Raw genomic sequence first — 18,362 nt, forward strand, 5'->3', positions numbered from 1 at the left:
CCTTAGGTTTCACAGAAATGAAGCGGAAGTAGTTATTGTCAAGTACTCATTGGACAACTAATTAAGGTCTTCCGTTTCCAACGGAAGACCTTTCTATTATTGTGCGGGTTAAGATTTTTCATATTTTTCTTTTTTTTTTTTTGTTTCCTAGACGCGAACTTTGAGGCTTCATATCTTGCTCATTTCTGAACGGTTTTTGCTCAAATTTTCAGGGCCAATGTACTTTACAAAACACTATCTTAAGCAATTCATAAAATTTTGAATTCCCTTTCCGTTAAAAAGTTATTCCCCTTTTAAATTTTTTTAGGGCCTTTTGTTTCCAGACAAAGGCTCCGAGACTATGATAGCAGGGAATGGGAATCCAACGAATTTGAATAACAGACACATTGTAGTTGTGCACATCTGTTTTTGTTTTAAGATTACGCTTTTTTATTTAGGAGAGGGTAGGGGGTCAAAAAACAGGATTAAAAAAAGTGCAAAAATTTAGACATGTTTTCCTTTATATCTTTTAAACGAAAAATATTTTGCTATGACATGTAGAATAAAAGTTGTGCAAAATATCAAGGGCTTTCATTTGACACTTATAAAAAAGGGCTGGCCCCTTAAATTAAGGGCCAATGGTCCCTAAAAGTGTTTGCTTTATAACTCAAAAACGGTTAGGATTTCGATATGGCTGTCGCTGGAAAAGTTGTTTGTTGGGATCTCATAAAGGTCGTTACAATGTTATTTTGTATGAGATTTGTGTAATATGAGTGTTAAAAGCTTTACATGTTAACATGTACATGTTTTCATTTGACAAGTTAACGAAAGTCTTTGCGCGTACAACTGGCATAAAGTTACCGCCGAAAGTATGCTGGTTTATACAAACGGCATTAATTCATAAGAATTCTTTTTTTTTTTAGAATACGTGCTTTATTTTAGGAGTTTAAGTCATTGTTGTTAAGTTCTTATAATGCACAATCCTTAAAAACGGGATTTGGAAAACAAATCATTGTTTTTCTTTTCTAGTAAACCACAAAATATGGAATTAAAAAAAAATCTATGCATTACATTTTAGTTATTAACTCCATGCATTTAAAATCTACCTTGAATCAGAGCTGTGTGTGTGTGCCATTACGTAAGCTCTCCCTCGCCCGCGGCCGAGAAAATCGGTCACCATTGTCGCGGCTGGACTACCTAGCGGTCAGCGGTTATCTAATACACAAGAGTTGCGTCTCTCATAAATGAGTTTATTTATCCGCAAACTCAAGAATTGTTTTCGTTTTGATTACACATATTTTTTTAATGGATTAAACGATTGGGTGTCAATTAAGAAATCGTTCAGTTAATTAATAAAGGAATGTCATTTTCAATCTAAAGCAATAATAAACATAGATCAATTGTGGGTTTTAAGTTTAAAATAAAGAACTTCTATTTGATAGAGTAAGGTCATTATACTGCAATCTTTTCAAAGCTTCCTGGGTTCTGAGCTGTGCGAGTCTGTGCGTTGTACCTTTACGTAATCTATCGTTCGCCCACGGCCGAGGATCTCAGCCATGGCTGCACTACATAGCGGTTATTTAATACACAAATTTCGCACACCGAGACGCACACTTCCATGCACATGAACGTGTTAGAGTTAATATAGCCGTAAATACAAGAACTGTTTTAATTTTATGTTACCAAAGTTTGTCCATTTTGTATTTATTTAATTAAATTTGAGTGTAGATGAATATTAATGAACGATATTACTCCAAATCGGAAGCATCGTCAGACATAAATTAATGGTTGGTTTGTTAATGTAAAATATTTTATAAACTGTACTAATAATGCTTTAAATCAACAACAACAACAACCCCTAAATATTAAACAATTAGATGATGATCACCCATCGCACATGGCTGAGGAGATCCGGCGCGAGTGGACAAGTGATCCGCGATTGGTTCGTGATCTTCTGCATGTACCTTATCACGCGTTCATGTTTCATATTTTGCACGGACACAACTATATTTTATTATGATTTCAACTATTACATTGGTTTAAGGTGAAAAGATAGATTTATTTTACTTGTACAGTTGATTAAGCATTGATGTATACGATAGCGTACAAGGTAGTTTAAAAATCAAATCAAATTATAATCAAAGTTCCATGTTACATGTTTGCGGTAGGTGCTAGCACGATAAAAGAATGTCCTGAGTTGAGGCATTCGATGATTATTTAAAAAGAATATTCACATGAGTTTTAAACAACTTTAGATTAGATTCTATCTGTCACATATTAACCACTTCTGTAGTTTTTCTACATGTTCGTTTCATTGTGGAAGCGAACTCATTGCTGCCCCCCCCCCCCCCCCCCTCCCCCCTCCTCCTCCCGCCCCGCTGACAGGAGCTCGCGCTGTATTTTTGTTTTTTTGATTGGCGAAACGACATCAAGATCTGTCGAAAATCATTTTTGGTGGCTTCTTCTTATGTGTAACATTTTGTTTCATTTTCCCACCCGTTTGTTTATTCGGTCAGTCTGTGTTAATTTAATCGCCACGTGCGACCGAGAATCTTGTGTCGCTTCAGCGCACACAGTTCAGAACATATATAGCCCTGGGTCATCAATTGTTATGTTAATTGAGTAACAATTGGAATGGTGCTTTTACTACATAAAATAATAAATAAAAAAAAAAATCATCCAGAAAAAATGTTACCGTAACTCAATAGTCAATAGCAAAAATAAAATCCGTATGATTACAAACTGAAATCGGGTTTTCAGTATTCGGCGGGATTTGATATTTCTTCTAACATTAGTATTTTTATTGGTTTCAGAGAATACGATGTAAAAATACAAACAGTAAATAAATCTGATGTTATTTACATTGAAACTGTGGAAAAATATTTAAAATTAAATTAGTCACATTCGTTAGAAAACAATGTTATACAAACATCCGATAATTTTTTCCTATGTCGTATCATTCGCGTAAATAAATATGTTCTGTACATATTCATGTACCTCAGAAAAAAATTCAAATGATTAAAACAAAAAAGAAAGTTGTAATTACTATATCGGATTTTTTTCCAAAGTAATTTAACATTGTATTGTGAAGAACAAGAAATAAAAATGATTTAAATTTCTGACTCAATCTTCGTATATATTACCGACGCTCCTTACATGTACATGTATAACGGCGTACAGTGTATAGATTATCATGATCTATTTGAATTAAGTACCATACGTAAAGATTCCCATAATAATTAATTGCATGACTGTGTACATTGTAGGCAAATCCCTGTGCGTTAATTACTTCTAAGACCTCTTGTTTTCCGTTAACAGTGGTTTAAATAATTAAAATAATTACTTGTAAAAATATCTATAATCAGGATTCCAAAGAACTTACTTCCCGCAATTCATAGAAATGATCAGTATGTTTTCTTTCTATGTTTAAATTTAATTTTGTTCAAATAATTAATAAATTTTCTATCATTTAAATTGTGTGCTTCAACAAATACTGATTCCGATTACCTTGAAGTCATTAATTTTTCCATTGGCTATTGACAAAAAAAGAGACGCTTGACCATCCAATGAAAACAAATACACAGAGTTTGATTGACAGGTTCAGCCAGGTGCAGGTCTCACCCGATGTCCGAGGTTATGTGTGCCGCTTATACAAAGCCGAATGGTCTTAGTAAGAGTTATCGATGTAAATAAATATAAAAAAAAAAATACAAGCTTATCAAAACATGCTCGTGTAAGTTAAAGTTGATTAAGGCTTGTTCCAACGGAAATCATGTTTTGCTAATTGTTTTTAATATTTTTTATGTATAGCGAATTTTGATATTGTACAGTCATTTTACCGGTAACGAATCAGTATGCGGTTTCGTCGTGCATGCAACTATTATTATCGGAATTCCAAATGTTTTTATTTTATGTTTAAATCGAGTTTCTTTGTCCTTCTAAACTGTAGTATCAAACTTCCGAAAATATAAAGGAAGTAATTTCAACACCCCCTCCATTTTCCTAGTTTCGAATTCGTTTCCCAGTATCGAATTAAAAGCGCCCTTTATCACTTCTGACCGAATATTTTGAGGCGAATTAATTTCAAAAATATACTAGAGGTACATGTTAATGGACTTATAAATGAACAAGGAAAAACAATTGTGGGAATATGTCTTTTAAACAAATAATATGATCGTTATTTTTATCATACCGTTTTCCCGTCAAATTAAAACTGGACTTGAACAGTTTTCATTTGCGTTACTTTATAATATTGAATTTTCATAAAAAACACTTTATAATAGTAATTGATGATAAGTAGGTGCCATTTTCCTTTGTTTTTCCCGTATATCTATCAATATATGCAGCCAAATAATACTTCTGTCGCAATGAACCGAAACTAGGAAAACTACACGTGGTTCTATTTGAAGTCGTAATTTCATTCAAAGCTCCATTATTATTTGATATGATGCATTATCTTTTTAAATGAATTATATTTACTAATTATCCACTAAATAGGGATCAATAACAAACTTATTTTCATAGTTAGGTTTAATTGTTTTCACACTTTCGTTTTTTCTGCTTTGATCTTCCGGCAGCTCATATCTGGGTCACATTTTTAATTTGTAAACAATTCGGTAAATAATCGTGCAAATGGCAAACAACTTAATTTAAACATATTTTATTGAGTAATCAAATGGATTAGGCAACAGGCAAAGCCTATATAAATCCTCTCCAAAATACAAAGTGGCAAACAACTTCACGCACTGATAGAATATTTATTTTTGTTTTATAATTACCTAGCTAGAATTTTTTAAAACCTCAACTTCGTCTTCCACTAGTAATTTTTCTAAAAATTATTCGATACTGGCAAATATTCGTTACCGGTAAAACGACTGGACCAGTACTGAAACATCGTATAAAAACGTTATATATACATGTACTCTGTAACTAGTCGTCTTTTAATACATATACCTTTTTTTTGTTTGTTAAAAAATAAATTCAATTTTGTAAAAAGATAAGTATATCATTTCCTCTAGATTTTTTTTCATGTAAATACCTACAAAAGAGTTTTGCCAATTACAAACAGTACATGTAATGTAAAACACGGGCGCCATTTTGAAACAAATTGTCAGAGAGTTCCGAATGAAATCTGATGAACGTTTCACATGGTTCTCGCACGCTTTGGTCGAAACGATTTACACGCTTTGTCCGAAACTCTGCACGCTTTGTCCGAAACGCTAAACGGTTTACACGAAACGCTTCACGATTCACACGAAACGCTAAACGGTCAACACGAAACGTTTCTTGCACGTAAGTCGCACGCTTTTTTGGTATAGTAGTACGTTTCAGAATCTGTAAATTTGTCAGCACGCAACAATTCTAAATTGTACATTGTTTTTAAAAATTTAGAAATATTTAAATAAAGAAATTATTTTAGAGAAAAGGTTACGTGTTTTGTAAACGGGTTCGGTTTAAAAAAAACACACAATTCCTGACATGACCCATGAGTACATACTGTTTACAACAATGCTTGCTACCCTCTGAAAATTTAACTCGCCATTAAATATCTCATTTTTTAAATAATGTTTGTTACGATTACATAAACTGTGTGCGACAAATAGTTTTCCTAAAACATTTTCTTATTTTCTTTTTCAATACACGTTTTATATGCAGGCTTTCAATCACAACACGTTTTTATAACAAAAGCAGAACTGAAAGTTTAGTAATTATAATCGTTTGACACCGCATCACATATATTTTCAACTCGCAGCAACAACGGAAGACCTACTCGTGGCTTTGCCACGAGCTCTGCTCTAGTTGACTTGAAATTATTTACAGGGTTTGTCCTATGCCAAATAAGTGTACAAAGTTTGATAAATATCAATGCAAGGCTTTTCTTTTAAACTTGCTTCCAAGCTGAACACAATCATACACATACACACACAGCAGCAATGCTATATCCCCTTCGGGGTGCTGGTCACTTCGCCCCAAAGCCAAAGCGCCCCATGCACGAGCGCCCCAAATTTTTTTTGGAACGCCCCAAGTACAATTCACGAGCGCCCCAAGTGTATGTTACGAGCGCCCCAAATGTTGTTTTTTTATGGGTCCTTTTTTATGATTAATTTTTTTCACGTGTATGTCACGAGCGCCCCAAATGTTGTTTTTTAATGGGTCCTTTTTTATGATTAACTTTTTTACGTGTATGTCACGAGCGCCCCAAATGTTGTTGGTTTTTTTTATAAAATATAAACATTTTTTTATAAAATATTATGAATGTAAAATGACTTTTTTTTCAAGGGCTACACAAATTGCTATTCTTGCTTCTCATAGAATGCTGATTTGAGAGCAAAGTTAGGTAAAGTTATTTTGGGGCGCTGGTGAAAATGATTTCCTAATCATAAGATAGTTTTCTTACAAATCTTAGGCAACTTCAGAGCACGTTCGTAAAAAAAAAAATCCAACAAGATTCTATACAGAAAGACATAATCAGGAAAATCATTTTGGTGCGCTCGTGAAAACGATCCCGATTTTAGTACAATATTGGAAAATCCTATTTTGGGGCGCTCGTGCAAATTATCCAAGACGTTAGGTGTAATGATACAACAAGATTCTATGCAGAAAGACTTAATCAGAAAAAACCCATTTTGGGGCGCTCGGGCAAATTATTCATGACTTAAGGTGTAATGATACAACAAGTTTCTATGCAGAAAGACATAATCAGGAAAATCATTTTGGGGCGCTCGTGAAAACGATCCAAATTTTAGTACAATATTGGAAAATCCAATTTTGGGGCGCTCGGGCAAATTTTCCAAGACGTAAGGTATAATGATAATTTTACTTTGGGGCGCTCGTGAATACATTTGGGGCGCTCGTGAAATGTAATTGGGGCGCTCCAAAAATAATTTGGGGCGCTCGTGCATGGGGCGCTTTGGCTTTGGGGCGATACGACAGTAACCCCCCCTTCGCAACAAGTTGCGCAAGGGGATAATAAGATGACTTGGAAATTACCTAAAGTCGCAAAAAATTCCTTACCAACCAAACCTATTATTTAACAAGAACATATTGCTGGTTTTAAATTTTGCCCTTTTTCAGACAGACTGAAGTTACCACTCACCGGTATGTATGTATATGGTATATGGGATATAAACCTTTATCAAATTCTGAACCCCTTGTGAGGCCAAAAAACCTTCCAGGGGCCAAAGTTTAAACAATTTTAGAGAATCAGCAATATGTCAAAATGCTCTATATAAGTATAATCATATATTATAACATTTCAGTTTGTGAGCTTATTAAATATTTTTCGTAGTAAAATTGAATTACCAACATGGCCCCACCCCACTCCTCAAGATTTTGATTTGAGCAAATTTGAACCTACATTATCTAAGGCTGCTTTCACTAAAGTTACAGCTTTTCTAGGGAAATGGCTTTTTTGAAAAAAGATTTTTATAGATATCTGTCTATACATTCCTATGTAAATTTTTGCTCCCCCTTCCACGTTGTGACCCCACCCTACCCTTGGGACCATGATTGAACAAGCTTGAACCTACTCTCTACATGAGGATGCTTTTACACAAGTTCAGCTTTTTGGCCAGTTGGTTCCTGAAAAGAAGATGTTTAATGATTTTTCTATATATATTCTTATGTACAACCCCCATTGTGGCCCCAGCCTAACCCAGGGGGCATAATTTCATAACTTTGAATCTACACTACTTGAGGATGCTTCAACATAAGTTTCAGCTTTCCAGACCAAAATGGTTTGAAAAAAAAGCATGGGCCTTTATTTTCACAACTTTGAATCCCCTTTGCCTATGGATGCTTTGTGCCAAGTTCGTTTTAATTTGGCCCAGTTGTTCTAGAGAAGATGTTGAAAATGTTAAAAATTTACAGATGACATACAAAATGTGATCAGAAAAGCTCACTGGAGCTTTCAGCTCAGGTGAGCTAAATAAAAGTGTGAAAAGCTGAAGTGGGACAGACAGATCGGACAAGACAGATAGATAGACAGACTTAGTCTAATGGATGGATGGACAGACAGGCACAGAGGAAAGCTATAGTCACTTCCGGAGAAATTGGTAAAGGACTAATAATATGGCTGTTTTATGTTTCTTTCCCAGCCTAAAATGATTTTTAAGCAATTATACACAAATAAACATTATTGTTATATTCAGTAGTATACGGTATTCTCACTATATAACTCTATATAGATGAATAGTCAATAATTGTAATATTAGTTCGACCGAAAACTATTGACCGGTCAATATTTTCTTGATATTGACCGGCTAGGAATAATATCTAGAGAACATTCCCTGTATTTCAAATAATCACCTCTGATTTGTTGCTTTGTAAACAATGACGTGAATAACTCTTCGCGACTCCAAAACAAGGTGACGTCATAATTGACAGTCAGTCAAGGCAAGTAAACAACGGACGCGCAATTCGACGGTTTGCTATCATAAAGGATACAAGGATTTGCGAATTACTGTGAAGTAAAATAAAGTAGAACCTCTGTGTGTTAATTCTTTCGGTTGGCGGAATATCACCAGTGATCGTTTGATGCTGAGAATATTTTGGAAATGAACTTTGCACAAAATTGAATTCGTGAATTCTTTGTTGAGCTGAGAAAATTACGGCGATCTGTTTTCAATTACATTCTTAAATTTTGGTTTGTTTCTTCATATAACAAAACAAATGTTGACAGCTTCGCGTCGGGCAATATTTCGTCCCTTGGGCGCTAATATAATCAATGTTACCCTCTACTCCAGTCAATATTTGTATAATATAAATATAAATATGAGCAGGATAACACAAACATAGGTTATCACAGATTACAAATCTCACCAAGATGAGGCATCACCTTTACGAGGCATCACCTTTATGAGACCGTGCACCTTTATCATATTATATGAAAACCATAGTTAATGATCTTGGATATTCATGGATACTGTTTTAACACAATATCATATATAATAGGCTAAAACAGTTTGATTATCATATATTTACTTCTGAAGTTAACTCTGTGATTTATTTATACAGTTAAACTTAGGTATCTCGAACTTGGCGGGACTGAGTAAAAATTTCGAGATATCCCAGGGTTCGAGATATCGAAGTTGATGAAAGTTGTTGTATATATACACACATGTATATTGTCATTTATGTTATCGTAATTCATAGTGTACAATAAAACACTTAATTTATTGATCAAAATATTCTTGCTCAGGTTCAAATGTGGAATAAGTTACGTAACTGAATGCACAACGCCGTTGGTGATTCAGTTGGTGTCCGAGCTCATTAATCAATAGAAGAGGTTGAAGGTTGAATCAAAAGTAAAGTTCCCAAACGCAATGTGCCATTTTTGAAAAGTCATGAATTTTATTTAGACAATCTTTCACCTCAATAGTACCGATCTTCATGCGCAAGCCAATTAAGTTAAAATCAGGACGGATTATACACAGATGTCTTACATATCAAATAGGTGTTTCATTGGCTTGCAGTCTACTTGCGGTATGACTGCTGTTCGTCTCTAAAGGAATTTTGTACATAGAAAATACAAACAAGTCTGCATTTGCCTTCTTGTTTGTTGGCTCTTTAGTTAATTAAACTGAATTTAATTTTGAACAATGCATTGTCAGCAAAATCTATATAGATTATACATTTTGGGTGACCAATAGATCAAATAATATATATAATCTTATCGATTGAAGAACCAAGTTAAATGTAATGTTCATGTGTTCCGGCTTAGTTGGAATCAGGCTGTGTGTGAATTACATTGTAAAGTATAGCATTACATTTCAAATACTTCATGAATAAGGGCATTAAATTATTGTTACTATTACTTAATTTTCTTAATGTAATGCATTACATTACCATTACATGAGTTAGTAATGCAGTACCATTACCATTACTTTGTGAAAAGTCAATATTAAGTTTTTAGAAATTAAAGTAATTTAAAAGCTAAATAAAAAGTTTGTGTAAATGTTTCATAAATAAAACATGCTTAAACATATTTATAGGTTTATGGTCTATCAGGTTCAAATTTAATGACTTATACAAGATTGCTGTTGCACTTGTAGTTCTCAAAGTAAGGTTGGTCCCTTAATTAACATTTACACCTAATGGCGGAGTTGCCAATCTCTGTTATTTATGTCTCTGATTTTAGGAGTATGATTTTTAATGAAAGGAACGGTGGTATCGTAATTCGTGTATGTGACGCACGAGTTTACACAAAAAAGTAGTAAGTGGCGAACAGATTTATTTTTACCTATTAATTTTGCATGAATCACTGCAAGAAAATCGTGTCAGATAAGTCGGTATAAAAAATCAAAATGGCGACCGTGACAAACCTTTTCTATTGTCAGAGTACTTGGAATCTTATTGTAAAAAGAAATATTTCTAGCGTCAGGTGCCTGTGTTTGTCATCGGTATACAAATGTTCACTTTGTTAATTCAGCAGTTTGAGAGTTTTCGGGGATTTCATAAACCTTGTACAACGGATACCGACTGACTTATGGATTTTCCCTTGGATCACAAAATTGAATAAATCTAATGATTTAAATTATCTACCTTGATATAGTTGTTTTGATTTTCTCGGTTAGTAGTAATTTCTAAAAATTTTCGTTGGGGTCTTATTTTACATAAAATACCGTTGTGTCAATTTTCTACAATTTTGAAGGCCAGGATCGAGTAAAATTTAGGCAAAGAATCAGACAATTGCAAAAAAGCCGAATTAACATAGATTGAAACAACTAATTCAAACTCATAATTTGGGAAGCATATTCAAGGAAATCAAGGACGATTACAAATTCAAACTTTCAGGACCCCGTCTTTCAGTACTCTCAGTACTTTGATTTTTTTCTTGTGACGCTTACACATAATTGACCTCCATATCATCTTAAAAGGCAAATCAAATATGACCTGTTTAATGTTTATCTAATAATTGTCCATGTCTAATCAATAATCAAAGATTAATGATTATAAAAACAAACGCCTTGACAAAATCATTGATGATTAAATGTTTGATTATGATAACATCTAATCCAAAAAATAACTGATTAGTGGAATCACAAATTGTTCTTAAATACGTGTCTGCCCATGTAAATCAAAAGAGATGAATTGGTAGCCACTTTAAAAATACACCAGGGGCACCGATGGAAAAGAGTTCAACTTATGGATCAAACATGTCGATAAAAAAAACTGCTTTGATTTGGGGTTTTTTTTACATTCGTAGCAAAAAAAAAAAACATTTCAATTCTATTCACTTTTTTACGAGACATCGTCTAAGAAACTTTTAGTCAATGATCGGTATGACTGAGCGATAGTCGAGTACTCGAGTATTCTTTGACATCCCTATATTATAGTTAAATCAACTATGCAAGTTTATAATAGCACTAGTATCTATTAAACATGTGACCTGCCCAAAAAAAAAAACTGAACGTCATCAAGCATCCAAAACCTATGGCTCAGATTCAGCATTCAAGCCTGTCAGGTGCATCAGTATCGTAACACTCATCAAAAAACTTTAACCAGCTCTAAAAACCTTAACCTCCTCTTGCATTGAAAACCTATGGCTCAGATTCAGCATTCAAGCCTGTCAGGTGCATTAGTATTATAAGACACACCATCCATGCAAGTTTGGTGAAGTTAGGACCAGAAGTAACTAGGAAATGGGTATAAAGGGAACCTGCTCTAAAAACTTTAACCTGCTCCAAAAAAACCATGATCTCCCCCAGCATCTGAAATTTATGGCCCAGATTAAGCATCCAAGTCTTTCAAGTCCATAAGTAGGTCTAGATGCATCAACCATGCAAGTTTGGTGAAGATAGGACAAGTAATAACTTAGATACAGGACCTGCAACAAAAACTTTTGCGTTTTTTTAGATTAATACATGAGGAACAGAAGACCTTTCTGTTGCTATATCAACAAGAGGCTAGTATTATTTTTATAATTGAACTTTTTGTAAATATTTTATCTTTAATATCTATCAATGGATTACTATCAAAATTCTTAATTTTTTAACAGATAAAACTTCTATAATATACAGGAAAATCTTACTATAAAACTTACCAGTACTTTTTGCTGTTCCAGACAAAAAAAAAGATATAACTTCCTCTCCTGGCAGGGTAAGACTTTTCTCGTCGGAGTCCTTCTTTGCGACTGATGAGGTCGCCAGCATATTCCACTATAAACTCTCCTCTCCGATAGGCTTTTTCAGCAAACAATCCCTTTCCTTAAAAAAAAAAATTTAACACCTCTCAGTGATCTTGGCATTATAAAGTGCAAATGCTCTGTGACAAATATCATGATATGCATCAGCAAATCATGGAAAAATGACAACCGAGCAAGTGCAATTTATGATGCCAAGATCACTGAGAGGTATTGATAAAATAAGTTATTTAATTTGAACATCACAAATTTTTACATTCATTGCAACAATTATAATACATCATTAATACAATCACAGTTTTTATGTACATGTAATAAAAGCAGTTAAACAAATGTAAATTACATGTATGTTACAGCTTATTACAACAGATGCACTGATTGACAAATGTATTAGATAATCATGCCAGTGGTTTCCAGGTAATCAAATCATATAATTAATATATAAAGGATACATATGGTTTTCGGGTTGTCATATCGGTTTTTTTTAAGTATAGTCAAGACGTATGGTTTTCAGATTGTTATATTAAATGGTTTCAAACTTATCATAATAAATGGTTTCGAGGTTGACATATCACACAGTTTACAGGTTGTCACATATGGTTTCCAGGCGGTAGCATCAAATGGTTTCTTGGTTGTAAAATCATTTGGCTTTGGGGTTGTAGCATTGATTGGTTTCGAGGTTGTAAAATTATATGGTTTCCTGATTAAAACACTATATGGCTTCTAAATTGTAAATCAACATTGTAAAATCATTGTTTAACTGTTATGAAATCATATAGTTTCACTGCTTTAAATCAATTGGTTTTGAAGTGGTAAGTTCGAGGTTGTACTTTAAATTGGTTTTCAGTAGCAATAACATATGCTTCCAGGTAAAACAGAATTATGTCCAGGTTGTCATATCATTTGTTTCTAGGTTGTAAGATTAATAAATGGTTTCAAGGTTGTCATATATGATATCCAAGTTGTCATTTCACATGGTTTTAATGTTGCAAATTACTATCAAATTGTTTCCAGGTTGTAAAATCAAAATCATTTAATGTCGTCATATAATATCGTTTCCAGGTTATAAAATTATTCAATTTCCAGGTTGTTAAACATGGTTTCAATGTTGTAAACCGGTAAACATCGAGTGGTTTTCAGACTAAAAAATTATATAGTTTCCAGTTTGTTGAATGAATTGGTTTCTGGTTTGTAAAATTCAAGATCTCTCTTTTGTTTTACATTTTAGTAACTATGTAAAATAACATGGTTTTCAGGTTGTTAACTCACATGGTTTAATGTTGTAAAATCATTGGTTTTCAGAATAAAATATCAAATATATTCCAGGCAGCTGTGAAGTCATTTGGTTTTCATACTATGATATCATATGGTTTCAAGGTTATATATTAAATAATTACTGGGTTGTCATATTATATATGGTTTTAAGGCTGTAACAAAATAAAGTTTCCACATTTTAAAATCTTTGGTTTCATGGTTGAAAAAGCATTATATTTGTTATTACAGTATAACATATTTATAGCAATTATGTTTATCATAATAAATACTAGACTCTTACAGCAAAGTGATTTTCATTCCAAGTGACTTAAGTACATGTTCTTAACTTGACGGATATAATGATTTACACTTATAACGAAGCAAATTGCCCTTTTGTTATAAGTGTGTTTTACTGCATATGGGTTCCAGGTTGTAATATCATATGGTAAGACTGTTACACGTTCAAACAACAGGCAAATATGTGGAAATGTGTGGAGCTTTGCTCCTGTGGTCCAGAGAGTATCCTCTTCCTAATGTATAGTGACACATGACACTGGTAGGTATCGCTGAATGTAAAAGCAACATGTTTGCTCTTTAACTTTCCCTCATAATTTACACTACTACACTCCAAACTTCACTGTCTCAAACTCCATGAAACCAAATAAAGCTCTGAGATATCCGACAAATCTTAGGTTGGTAAAAGTACTAAAAATTGGAAGGACACCAATTTCACTTCATTTTGTCCATAGGATTTGAAATATAGGTGTATATAGACCAATTAATGTTTAACTTAAGTATGTTGCTTTTCTCGAAATTCTTTACAGCTGATGGTTCATATTTTGTATGGCAGTCCTTATTGTAGAACTGGGTGTGTTTTGCATTTTAGCACACAGTCAAGGGACTCAGTTCAGTTGATCAAATTTTGTATTGCATTAGAGTAGCAATTGCCACTCAACAACCTCTTTTTGCATCTAAAATGATCAAAATGTTTGCTTTTGGAATCCAAGGATTAAAGTTCTGTTTCGGGGGTCCCTCCAACTCAATTTGTTTGGGTTTTTTCACCGCTTCTTTGTTGATAACAGTACTCCACTAGTGATGTCTCTTGCAAGTGTTCCATTTTTTAAAATTTCTTAATGTCAAAGCCTGCGGATGATGTTACACAAGTCTGCATGATTATGATTTTATCCTTTTTAGAAAATTGTTTGTGTCCAGAGAAAAATAATTGCTCGAATTTTCATGAACACAATCCATAACAATTGCTCTTGCAAACCAGATTGAAAAAAAAAACTCCTTTGGTGTAAAACATGCCAATTAAAAAAGTGAAAAAAAGAGGAGTCATATTAAAGGGGAAGGAAAGTCAAAAACATATTTTGTTTATATTATAAAGTGGATTAAATCATTACATGTAGTCATGCTGTTTTGAAAATAGAATACATAATTTAAGAAATCGTATTTACTCAAGGCTGACATTGATTTAAAACTTTGTTTATATTAATAATAAAAACCAAAAACATTAATTATTTTGACGTCACCCCATTTACTTTGGTTTGGTTTAAAAATATACAATGTACAGAAAGCTCTGAATAAAATGCTGGTTCATGCCTGTCTGTTACTCAAGTATCCAACTGAACAAAATTGATAATGATAGTTGATTTTTTGTACAACATATTTTTAGTTTCCTTCACCTTTAAGTTACACTAATTATGTATAACATACCATTATACATGTATATATAGAGCTTTAAAAAAGAATTCTTTTTATTTGAATTACTAAATAATCCTAAACAAAGCATATCTTAAAATTTAAGGTCAATCTGATGGGTAATTTGTTGACCACACAGCCTCCATAATGCACTGAAGTATGAATTGTGCAAAGTCTAGGTATCATTGTATTTGCCTAGTTGGTGGCAATATGAAGACTGTTATCTGTTTTTAAAAACAAGTGGTGTGAATTTGTGTAAACTTTACGCTATTCAATTGAAAGGTGGTGTACTGAATAAAAATTTAAAGAGGGAGTTGTCATGGACACATATTTGATAATTTTGAGTTCGTTTTTCTGCCGCTTATAATAGCCCACAAGTAATTTAATGGAAATTGCAAAGTATTACTTTAACTGCAATTGTAATCAATGAAGTACATATTTCAAATAAATTGCCCCCAGTATTTAATAATCTTAATTTCAATGTATTATTCATTGAAAATAGTTTCAGGTAATTTCATAAAATTAGTAAATAGGCAAAATTCAATTGTAATTAAATGTAATGGTCTTAAAATACGGGCATTTTTAAGGTAGTAATGCATTACAATCACTTGTGCAGTACACGTTACACCAAGTTATTTTGAAAAATGTAATTATCACAATGCATCACCATTACACATTACAATTACCCCAGGTCTGCCTCCTTTTGATGCATTGATGAAGGCCATATCCTTAACAATCTTCTCTGGGCTACTAAGAAAACTGTTTTTGAATTGGTCTAATCAAATCAAAATGTTTGAGATATTGGACATCGCTTATCATCAATCATCCCATTCATGAGAACTCTCAAGAATATTGTAAACTTAACACCAGAGGACCAATATGCAATATTTGAAAAAAAACTTTTATTTTAACTTTATTAAAATTACTTCATATATGTATATTACTAACATCAGAACAATTACCAATGAGAAGTCTGGGTAACAAAAAAAAAAACCTGCACATCAACAGATCATAATAGACTATGCATTTTTTCCATCTGCTAACAAAGAACTATTGGTTATGTTTTGGGGCAACAAAGATTACGTAATTAGGCCCCCTTGGGACAAAATTATTGCCCTCCATTAACATAATCGATGTTGCCCCCAACCCTATAGCTAGTCTGCTCAGACACCATCAAATTAATAAGCATATTAAAATAAATAACTAATTTTTTTTTATTTGTCTATATACTTGCTTTTTTGTGTAAAGATAATATTTGCCTTATAATGTTCAGTTATTAAACATGAAATATGAAAAACTCAGGAACTGTCAAGAAGCATATGGTCTGATAAAGAAAAAAAAACGGTTTCCAGAAACGCTTGTTGTATAATGAACAAAAATGTCCAAACCATGGGAACTACACGCATATTCAACAAAGAGATCAGACCAATCGTTTCATGAAGACAAAGAAAGATGCAGCAGCTATGAAATTTAGGTGAAGATTGGAACAGCAGTAATAGCTTCAAAGGCATCTGCTCAAAAACAATAGTTAGCAAGGGACATGTACCCCAACTACTGCAGTGACTTGTATAAAAAAACCAAGAGGCCCCTTTGAGCCAAATTGCTCACATGAGAAACAATAACCAAAATGAGATCAGTTTTATGGAGTCATTACGACAGTGGACAAAAAGTGATCAGAATAGTTAACATGAGCTTTCAGCTCAGATAAGCTAAATACCACAAAGAGGGGCTAATTAAAAAGCAGTTTCACGTAATTTCATAAAATTAGAAAATAGGCAAAATTCAATTGTAATTGAAAGTAATGGTAATAAAATACTGGCATTTTTAAGGTAGTAATGCATTACATTACAGTTACTTGTTACAAATTACATCCCATTTAACTTAAAAAAAATTCAATGATTACAATGCATCACCATTATATACAGTCACATTACAATTACCCAAGGTCTGCCCCAAAATGCCTCCTTATGATGCATAGGCCATATCCCTAACACTCTACCATGCTGGGCTACCCTCAAGGCTGTTTTTGAATAAATATATTATATGTCTAAACAAATCAAAATGGCTGAGATATTGGACATCACTTACTATTGATCAGCCTATACAATAGGACTCTAAAAAACATAGCGACACATCTAACACCAGAGGACCAATATACAATATTTGAAATAAAGAAGACATTGTAAGATTAAAATTACTTCATATATGCATTTTGCTATCATCAGAAAAAATGCCAATGAGAAGTCAGTAAACAAAAAAACCTGCAAACCAACAGAATATAATGCCAACAAGATCATAATAGACCATGCAGTTTTCCATCTGCTGACAAAGAACTGTTGGTTATGTTTTGGGGCAACAAAAATTATGTAATTAGGCCCCCTTGGGACAAAATCATTGCCATCCGTTGCATAATCAATGTTGCCCCCAACCCTAGCTAGTCTGCTTAATAACTGGTAGACAGACACCAATCAAATTAATAAGCACTTTAAAATGAGTTAATGTACTCGTATTTTATTTATTTGTTTATTTATTTACTAGTATTCATTTTTTCGTGTAAAAATAATATTTGCCTTTTCAGGATGTTCAGTTATTTAACATAAAATATGAAAAACTAAGGAACTGTCAAGAAGCACAGATAAAGTAAAGAAAACAGTTTCCAGAAACGCTTAAAGTTGTATAATGATCGAACAATAATGTCCAAACCATGGCAACTACACCCACATTCAGCAGAGAGAACAGACCACTCGTTTCATGAAGACGAAGAAACTACCAATGATAAGATGTAGCAGCCATGAAAGGTGAAGATTAAACTGGCAGTAATAACTTCAATAGGCATCTGCTAAAAAACAATAGGTAGCAAGGGACAGTTTCTGATTAAGTGCCCATCAATATTTTTGTACAATTGATGCATAAAGTCATGCACACTAAAACTGTACTCTGCCTTGTTAAAGGTGTTCAATGTGCTAAAGGGGAGCTGAGGAAATTCTAGTTACAGAGTTCTGAAGACACATATAACCCAACTGCAGTGACTTATAAAAAATAAAGAGGCCTTGCTCACCTGAAAAACTATAGCCAAAATAAGATCAGCTTTCATAAATAACAACTCCGGACAAAAAGTGATCAGAATAGCTCACTTGAGTTTTCATCTCAGGTAGGCTAAAAACCATAAAGTGGGGTTGCTTAAAAAGCAGGAAAAGTAAAATCATTGAGAGTTTTTTTAGGAAAGGGATTGTTTGCTGAAAAAGCTTATCAGAAAGGAGAGTTTATTTAAGCATTAGCGCTGTAT

General features: G+C 33.2%; 1 protein-coding gene across 1 annotated transcript in view; it reads right to left on the reverse strand.

Moving 5' to 3' along the window:
- LOC128169831 (uncharacterized) overlaps positions 1 to 18,362 on the reverse strand; it is an 80,402-nt gene that overhangs the window by 42,184 nt on the left and 19,856 nt on the right. The window contains exon 2 of the mRNA XM_052835888.1: positions 12,023 to 12,185. Coding sequence (XP_052691848.1) covers positions 12,023 to 12,185 — 163 coding nt within the window. The remainder of the gene's footprint in view (positions 1 to 12,022; positions 12,186 to 18,362) is intronic.

Source organism: Crassostrea angulata, unplaced genomic scaffold, assembly GCF_025612915.1.
Source record: "Crassostrea angulata isolate pt1a10 unplaced genomic scaffold, ASM2561291v2 HiC_scaffold_229, whole genome shotgun sequence".
In the NCBI taxonomy this organism is placed as follows: Eukaryota; Metazoa; Mollusca; class Bivalvia; order Ostreida; family Ostreidae; genus Magallana; species Magallana angulata.